At 36.5% G+C, this 10,126-nt stretch overlaps 1 protein-coding gene across 1 annotated transcript in view; it reads left to right on the top strand.

Moving 5' to 3' along the window:
* The first annotated feature begins 2,770 nt into the window (after window positions 1-2,770).
* The window catches only part of LOC137273885 (centrosome and spindle pole associated protein 1-like), an 81,270-nt gene continuing 73,914 nt past the window's right edge, over window positions 2,771-10,126 (top strand). The window contains exons 1-5 of the mRNA XM_067806784.1: window positions 2,771-2,878; window positions 3,050-3,124; window positions 3,974-4,084; window positions 6,215-6,283; window positions 7,937-8,059. Of these exons, the coding sequence (XP_067662885.1) occupies window positions 3,998-4,084; window positions 6,215-6,283; window positions 7,937-8,059 (279 nt within the window). The 5' untranslated portion in view covers window positions 2,771-2,878; window positions 3,050-3,124; window positions 3,974-3,997. The remainder of the gene's footprint in view (window positions 2,879-3,049; window positions 3,125-3,973; window positions 4,085-6,214; window positions 6,284-7,936; window positions 8,060-10,126) is intronic.

Genomic DNA, 10,126 nt, shown 5'->3' with positions numbered 1-10,126 from the left:
ACCACTTAAACTATACACGCATTCAGGTTTTGAAGATGTCTGCATACGACACATACCCTCTCCAAAGATGTTTTGTACGTTTGCTGGTTTGCTATCGTCTCATGATGGTGTATTAACTGAGAGAGAACTGAATTTAAACTTGGGAAGGCTGCGGACTTGGGAAAAACGGTAGCTTTTAACATATAATTCTGATAAAACTGAGGCAATTATTTTCTCCTTGCTTAAGAATAGTCATTCACTTAATCTCTATTTCAGCGGGGTTATAGTCAAAACAGTTAATAATCATAAACATTTGCGATTAACATTTTCAATGGATTGTAAATGGTTTGGCCGCATTAATAATATTGTAAGAACAACTTCAAAAATGATATCTTCTCTGCGTACACTCATTTTTATTACCGCACTGTATTGAACAGAATTTATGAAATGTTCATAAGACCTCATTTTGAAAATGCGTGTTAAGCATGGGATGGATGTGCTCAATATCAAGCAAATAAATTGGAGCAACTACAGATGGAAGCAGTAAGCATTGTAACAGGTTTACCCCAAAATACTCATCATGACGATCTATATTATAAAACTGGTCGGGAATCTGTAGTAGATGACAGAAAAAAGTGCAAACTTCGTTGTTTTTACTTCATTCAAAATAATATGGCACCATCGTACCTTAATGATCTTGTTCTTGGGAAGATGGCGTCTAACCGTAACCATAATCTCAATAACTGATGGTGCCTCACTTCCTTTCTCACGATTGAAGTTTTCGTATAATTAATATATTCAGTCCACAATTAGAATGTGGACTGAAATTCCAGTTGAAGTGAGAAAAGCCTGTTATTGAATTCTTTTAATCAAATATTCTTGTAGCACAACAAAATGCGCCTCAATACTTTGATTTGATACTTTGATACTATCATCCATGCAAACCTACGCTACATGTGCACATGTAGTCAACTGAATTATGATCTATTCCGTGGAGGTATAAGAAATAACCCAAGATGTACTTGTGGGAGTGTTTGTGAAAATTCTAACCATTACCTATTTACTGTCAATTATATACTCAACAGAGAACTACCATGATGACTAATTTACGCAGTGTTACTAATGTAAATATGAACTCTGAAGTACTATTACAATGCATATCTGGCTGCTCATATGAATCAAAACATATTTCAAAATGTTCAAACATATATTTGTCAATGAAAAAAACTGTCCTAATTATTTCAGTCGTTCCACTTTTTCCCATCTTTCTGTTCTTGTCTGTCCATCTTGTAAACTGAATGTAAATCAACGCCTTTGTGTTTAAATGAAACAGTATATTGTGGCCTCTTCCAGCCATACAACCGTTCTCACTAATACGGTGCAAACATATTCTTTAAAAAAGAGCAAAAAGTTACTTTCCATTTGACATGAATTAGTTTTGTTTTATGATTTCTCCAAATTGCAAAGTGGGGGTATAGGGAAATGAATCAAATAGAAATCGTCCATCGATCATTTTGTAAATTTGTCAGTAAACCCTTCCCGAATGTTGTTATGTTCCAGGGAGACTCTCCAGACTCTGTTATTGATTATTCCCTCTATGTACGGAGAATGTGGGAGATATCCCTTGTATGTCAACACTTATACAAATTGTATCAGATACTTGTTTTAAAGAGTGATTGCTATACCAACATACAGACACCCATACCAATCTTTTCACGTGTATCTTATCTTCAAACAAATGTATCATAGAAAATATACAAAATGGTCACCAAATGTTATGCAATTGTTATATATTTATGATTTTGGTCATATTTGGATACAACAGGGACTAGGTAATATTGATTTATATTTAAAGTATTTAACTTTCAGTTCTATTGTATTATTATGTCATCACCTTCTACAGAATTGTACATCTTTGATGTTAATAATATTGAAAAAGGTAAGCACTGTTTATCTTCAGAAACTGTTACAACAGGCTAGGAATACAGTGTATTAGAAAAGGTTTTTGTGAATATGAAATCTCTGATTGTAAATGCGCTTTATGCAATGTAACGGAAGATGGAATACATATTTTATATAAATGTCCAATGTATCAAACTCTTCGTGACGATGTGTTTTCACGCACAGTAGAAATATCAGTGGGTTAATGTCTTTAATGAATTCCAATGATCATAAATTTATGTTAGCAAAATATTTTTATAATGTGTTTCGTATCCGTGGAGAACTCCTTAGATACGCATATGGATATAGCTATCCATGTACATTTAATGTAGTGTATAATGGGTCGATTGGACTTGAAACAATAAACAGTTGAATTGAATTGAATTGTATCAGTAACGTGGGTACTTTTAACTGGACAACTCGGAGAAACAGGGAAAATGTGAAAATTAAAAAGCACTGATATCTGTATGAAGCCAGTGACTGTACTACGTGTATTTTTGTTAAATACTTTATGCTAATTAATTGACTCAAATCATGAAATCCAAGATTTGGGGGAAATGATCCCCACGGAGTTTTATTTTCAGGGGAGAATGGTGTGCGCATTCCCATCCCCACTTGATTTTCCTTAATCTTTGCAATTTCTAATATGCTTTTCCGTCATACAACTTAAGTTGCCTGAGCTGACACACCGCGATACAACTGTTCAAATCGACCGCGTAAACCAAACTCATTCGCTCTCGCTTGAGAGGGAGTGCCGAGATTAAACTGGTTTTACATTTGTACTCTTCCGGTCCTCGTGCGTTTAGAAATCAGTAACATTAGACAGTCTCTAGTCTCAGATGTTCTACGCATGCGTCCGACATTTTTGTTGTTAGGTAGTTGGGAGAGACGTAAACTGTAATTTTTAGAACGCTTATACTTATGTAACGTTAACAAGAAGAGACAAAATGTGAAGCAGGTATAAAAGAAATATGTTTGTCATCGTTGTATCATCCTGATTAATTTACTTCTTCATTAGGATTCGAGTAAACACGTCTTGCATATTTGTATACACCGTTGCTATTTTGTGATCCCGCGCTTGACGGGGACAAGTGCTTCGTGTTTTGATAACTGTTTTCGCCCATCGCAGGGGAATTAACCAAGAAGAAGGTATTTGTGGATGTTAAATATCAAGTGACAACAACCTAATCAATACCCACTACAGGTAATATACATTATGGGCCTCCTTGTTGGACCTGTTGTATAAAAATGCATCATTTTACAATATTTGTCCAGATTTCGATACCCCATAATACTTAACAGATTCAAGCTGACGGGCCAAATTTTACACAGAACCAATGTGCGATTATTTTGTATTTTTATTAATGCATATGTGTTTTAATTTATAGATGTTATACGTCCGTGTCTATGTTAGATACGGTATGAATGGGGCGAGTACAATGTCATTGTCATTGACCATAATGTGGCTGTGGGCCATGTTTATGCCTGTTTTATCACATTACTAATTTGCTGTAGTGATTCAGCTATCAATAGGCATACAGCTCAAATACATGCAAGGCACTTTGTCTGAGTTTAAGCAGACCTGTGAATATACAGGTTAGAAACTGATCTTTAGTAACTCATGCTTGTAGTTAGTGGCAACTACCAGGGTCGGGTGGTTAGGCTCGCTGACGTGGTTGATTCATGTTACTATACTCATTATGTACATCACGGAAGTGCCATATTGCTGTAATATTGCTGACTCTGGCATAAACCTAAACTCACTCATTCTGATTCACTGAGTGTAACACATGCCACTTCATCACTAGCCAAGTAGTCTACACATCTTGCTGACAATATGTATAACACAATATGCTTTTAAAACGATGCATACTGTGATATATTTTGTGAGAATAACAATCATTTCAATCTGTATATTGGGTAAAGTTTATGCAAAGTTATGTGATTATATCTATGGTTTATATTATGACTGGTGTTTCTTTTTGTAATTGTTTGATAAAATGGCATACATTCCAACAAATGATTACTATTCAGTATCTTGTCATTGTTTCAGAGAAGTCAACCTTCAATATCAAGGATGACTGCTGCTGTGTACGACAATGACATTGACAAATTTATACAAGATCAGAAGTCAAAACTTGCAAATGAAAGGCAACGCCTCAATGTAAGTATTTACATAAGCAGCTCGTCAATTTGCTGTCATATTGACTTAAATATAAGTGGTGAAAGAAAATGACAGTATGATGGAGGAGGCAAGGACAAGTGACACAGCCATACCCATTGCTGTGGTACAGTGGTGTCACAATGCATGTTGGATCCTGATACATTCATAACTGTTTAGGGTCAGTTGGGTAGCCTAGTGGTTCAAGCATTGGCTCATCACACTGAACACCTGGATTCGGTTCCCCTCGTAGGAATAATATGTGAAGCCCATTTCTGGTGTCAGCTGCCATGACATTGCAGGAATATTGCCAAAAGTGGCGTAAAACCATACTCACTCACTTGTTTATGACTGTTGTTGTGGTAGATATCATATGCTGATGTAGGATTTATGTTTCATTGCTGATATTGTTTTTCTAACAGATGAATCACAACCCTGCATAATTTGTTTTTGAGTTTCAAAGATTGAAGGTGGTATATTGTGGACCCAAGATATATAGGCTAGAGGACACAGTAAATGTTATCCTGTTTTAGTGTTTATGGTCAATCTGGTAATACTAGAGAATCTGTGGAAGCTTGTTATGCAACCTTTATTAACATCTGATATCAGTAACTATTCAATTGAGTTTATAATCAGTTTATGTAATATATATGTATAGTGAAACAGGTTTCAGATTATTATCTTTGAGCCTAGCACAAGGCTATCTTTGTATCGCCATCAGCTAGTGTTCAAGATTCAGAAAAGATACTGCTGCTTTCCTTAAAACAGTCTGTGATGGAGATGATTGTTGTATGGCAACAGGTTCTTAAACCTGGAAACAGTTTTGTACAATTTCAGATGATGTATTGGTACTGCACCTTTCAAACAAAAACTAACTATAGTATGAGAATTTTGTCATGACATTTTTAGGGCATGGCTTAGATTTGTTTAAGGCCTTATTCATGCAACTCTTTTTGCTGGACACACACAGCAATCCACCCACCATCCCCAAGAAGATTTTCTGTAAGCATATCTGTAATCATTCTTGCATTGTCACTGGGCATGCACCAATAACAGTGATTCAGGTGAAAGAAGTTTCTTTTAAATACATTGTTCCACGATCTGCATGTCTGAAGATTGTAAATGTGCAGACATCTACAAGTTCAACAAGTTTGGCTTGGAGAAACATACAAAACCTCACTAGTTGGTTGTTAGCAGACCATTACAGTATTGTTTTTTCTTGTGCCTCCATGGTTTAGACATTTGATTCTTCATTTAAGCTGACAGAACAAATATCATGACATTTTACTGAAATTGATTAATATGATTATTATTTACACATATTTGTTACCGTTTCTTGCACCAACTTTTGTATGGAATTGTCAAGCTTTTTAAACATCAAGCCTAGCCACACTCGCCAGTTTTAAGCTGCTCCAATTTTTATGTATGGAAATCTTCATGAATTTCACAGATTAATACATGTGATTTCTATACATGTGAAGGTCCGGGGTTGAATAGGCTTTAGCAACCCATGCTTGCCATAAATGGCGACTATCCTTGTCGTAAGAGGCAACTAACGGGATCGGGTGGCCAGGCTCGCTGACTTTGTTGACACTTCATCTGTTCCCTATTACGCAGATCGATGCTCATGTTGTTGATCACTGGATTGTCTGGTCCAGACTTGATTATTTACAGACCTCCGCCATATAGCTGGAATATTGCTCAGTGTCTCGTAAAACTAAACTCACTCATCATTTCTAAATTTCCTGATAAAAGCCCTCAAAATAGTGTTTCCAGCTTTCAAATCAACATAAATACTGATCCCCCAACCGTTTAATTGTGCCAGTCTCTGAAATTTGTTTTGATTTTGACATGATAGCACGATAGAACTGGTTCTGTATGAGAGCCCTCAAAAAGACAATTTCAAGCAGTCACTACAGTCAAGGAATTTTCGCCTGTCCTCCGCACAATTTAGTTTTCTTGGGTTAGCGGATAAACATGAATTTCAGGGATGCAAAAATGCTGATATATATTATGTAGTGTTTTTCAATTTGGGAATATACTGACTGTCAGCTATGGTAGAGTTTCTATTTGTTATATTATCTGTGCCTGCTGTTATGATAAGTGACTGGTGCCCCTTGTGATATCCTGCAGGATGGTGGGGAGAACAAACGCAGAACATGGGACAGAACTGGACGTAATGACTACACGCTAGCAGAGCAGGTACTACTCACATACTCACGTCTTTGAATATGATAAGTTTGGTCTTTTGGTCTGTTTGTGATAGCTAGCTTGTTCTTGGTGTAGTTGCTGTCTTCAGGGACCTTAATGTCAGTGGAAGACATTTAGCAATAAGAATTAAAATGTGAATTAAAAGTGAACTCTGTTGTAAATTTAGTGTAGATTACTGTAGAAGATATATCAGTGCTTTTACTATGACATTCAATTGTTCATGTTACATTGTCTGTGAACAATATAGTCATTGTTATATCTTTGATGGAGGTCATGTGACCTTATGACATGCCAGATTGTAACTAAATTCGAACTGACTCTTTTGAGAGGGAACATTGATAAGAATCAGTGCTACCTATTCATCTTGTTGATATGTGCATAAGTTATGGAGGGGATCAGTTCCATTAAATCCATATTGGGCCCTTGCCAGCAGCAAATACTAGTGTATTACATGTATAGATAAAAGGGCAGAATTTAGGCTTCATTTTACACACTGATTTTACATGTTGATCTGAATAAATCAATTTTGAGAAATTAAAGGGAAAATCAATCTTTTTCCAATATTTACATTTTGTTGTAACTTGTTTTCCCCAGTTTGATATTTTCCCCCTTGGTTAAGAATCCAAGATAAATCCCTGTCAGTAAGCTGTGCCAATTGCCATGGTATTCTGATTGCTAAGTATGTACAAATCTGTACAGGCTAGGAGGTGACAATGCTGTGACCTTCATTGTGCTTGTATACCAGTGCTTGTGCTTGTATACCTATGCTTGTGCAGCTTATTCATGTGACAATGTCAGTTATTCTTCATAGTAATAATGGACAGGTGTCAGGTTCATTGCTCTGTGAATGTATCTCTGTAGCAAATCTACATGTCCCGGAGGTTAGAAGTCTTGATTTACTTTGATCATTGACCCATTTACAAGATGTTTAGACTGTGTCAGTGTAGAGGTATTTGTACCTTGTTTAAGATTTATCACCTAATCTATTACAGTGTACTTGATCATTGTACCAGTGGTATCTAGGCTGGCATATTTAATTTGATTGTTGAGAAAACTGTGTCCTATTTCTGTAGCCAAACTAAACATACTTGCTAAATCTGTTTTGCATTGTAAAGGACATTTTTCAAAATATTCATCATGTTCATTTTCCTAATATTTCTGATGTTCATTTTCAAACATTTCATTTTTCCCCAAACTGTTCAGTGTTCCAAATACTGTGTGGTATCCTGGTACTCTAAAGGCATTACACAATAAGATGAATATAGCGAACCCATTTTTCACTTCTAATGTGACACTGGGAAATAAGAATAAAGTGCACGTTTATGTATGCACCAAATCCACACATTAAAACATGATCACTACATTGTTACTGATTACATAGACTGATTGATCATTGTGCACCTGATTTTCATTTTCATCTCACTTGGTTGTATGCTACCTTAGGTTCTTGTAAATCACTAGAATGTCCGGTCATATTAAGGTTATGACAAGCATGCTTGACTTTCACCTTGAGATTTGTGCACTTCTATTTCAATTCTAAGATTTCTCAGGATTGATGTCATCATTTACCAGTTGATTTTACTTTTCTTAATGGCTGTCCTGCATGCTCCTCTCATTTGCATGTTGATTCCATCCTGCCTGTAGACACAACGTAGACCCATCTCTGGGGGGCGCACAGGGCTGCCGATCGGAGGAGATGGTGCTGAAGTCAAGAAGCGCCAGATGCAGGCTGAAAGAAATCGAGAATATAACGAAATGATTCAGAAGGTATTTTCTGTTGGATGTCTGTCTTCTCTCTTCACCATGATAGTGTGCCATCTTGAGACCTACCTTTTCCTGAGCTGACCTTGTTTCTGTTTCCTTAACTAAATCATGTGGTACATGTATATTTGTTGATTCTCCCAGACTCTGTTAACCAGCAGTATCAATGTTTGCACGGTTCTTGGGTTAGACATTCAGTACAAGTACAGAGGTCATAATGGTTTCTGAGATTTCAGCCTTACATATTACTTAAGGTTAGGATAGTGTTCCACAAAACAGCCTTAGCTTTACGTTAACATTAATAATGTTTACAACGGCCTGAAATCACTCGGGTCAGTGTTATGTATTACATCAATATATATTCTATTGAAGTTGGTTTTGAACTGATGAGTATTGATTATCAAAAAAATGCATCTTTTTAATTATATGTGACAGTTTCATGAAAAATCTTTAGAATATACGTCAATACAATTCCTCTGTTGAAGATGATACGAGAAATGACCACACACTCGTATTTCACTTGAAGTAACATTTATTATTTTGTTTTATTTTTGTCAGTAATATTAGTAATGGTCAATATTGACTTGGTGGACATTTTATTTCCAAAGAACATGTTTATCTCATTGTACTTTCTAAATGAAAAATCAGCATTCAAATTCCCATCACCATGATCACAGTGGAGCCAACCGTGAGCTCACAATTAATGGATTAACTGCTCTAGGCAAAGTCCCAGCCTATCTCCAGCATCAGAGCTGCTGTGGCATCCAGGCTTTATGGAGGAATGTCCCTGTAGGCTGTTTTCAAGTGTAAATAATTTATTCTCTACTTAACCAGTACATTTCTTAATTACCAGAACAATAGCTGTGCATTACCTATTAATGAAGTTGGATATTTGCTGGTTTGATTGAAGTTCTAACTTGACCACTTCTGCACAGTTTGCCTGCTATTAACTCTCTCCTGAACTCAGTGTAATGTACATGCTATACGTGTTACTGTCATAGCACTTTTCAATCAGCTGAACATTGTGGGTTCATTTCTACCACTTAAGTTGCCTTATCAGTCTGTCCTTATATCTGTGCCAGTGTTGTCTAGTATTACAAGATATTGTTCAGTGTTTCTCGTACTTAAGCAAACATGATTTCTCTAATATCAGAGCAACAGTAGTGGGGTGTAAGGTGTAATGTATGTCTAAAAATCAGTGAAATACAAGTTCAACATAATATAACATTTCAAGCATATCATGTGTGCACATAAATACCCTCGTACATCTAATGTTTCATTTCTGCATGTATCGTGCAAATGGAATTATATTTGAGATCAAGACTTGTTGTCAAGAGTTTCTTTCGCGAAACATGATTTGACAGACCAGGAAACCCCAGCAATGGGAATCCCTTGCGTTGCCATGCAACAAAATGCTTCAGTATTTCTTGATTGGCTGAACACTACACTGCTCCTATTTATATCCAGTCGAACAGTCATTTCCAACATAGCATGTCCAAAACCAATAACAAGTTTCTTTGGAAAAAGTGGATCTAAATTGGGATCAGATGCATTTTTGTCGACAAATTAGTGGAGGAAGTAATTAATGAACTACTGTGGTTGGTTATACGACCACGAAGCCACAAGGGCGGGTACAAGTTGCAGACCGCAACTGAAAATAGCTGGCAGAAGTCATACCCATGGTTGGAAATAGTGATCGATGAATCGTCCAGACAGAGGAGATTGTTTTGTGTAAAGCACAGAAGAAACAAAATGTTATGGGGACAGTGGGGTCAAACAATGTACAAATATCATCAGTGAAAAATCACAGCAATTTCACAGGTCATCAGACTGCAGAAAGATTGAGATTGAAACATCCATTGTCTCACAATGAAGCTGACGAAACAGATGTAGGTGTTGACGATGATATTGTAGGAACAGACAGTGATAAAGTCGTGTTCAGAACGGTGTACTTTGCATCTAAAGAGGAAATGCAGACCAGTAAAGTCAACAAACTTCTCAAGTTGCAGACATCTAATGGATTATCAGAATCTCTCCTGGGACTCTCTCAGTGACATGCAGTGAAGCTTTTCT

The sequence above is a fragment of the Haliotis asinina genome, chromosome 2, assembly GCF_037392515.1.
Source record: "Haliotis asinina isolate JCU_RB_2024 chromosome 2, JCU_Hal_asi_v2, whole genome shotgun sequence".
In the NCBI taxonomy this organism is placed as follows: Eukaryota; Metazoa; Mollusca; class Gastropoda; order Lepetellida; family Haliotidae; genus Haliotis; species Haliotis asinina.
The sequence above is the reverse complement of the archived record's forward strand: the minus strand, read 5'-3'. Positions and strand labels throughout refer to the sequence as shown.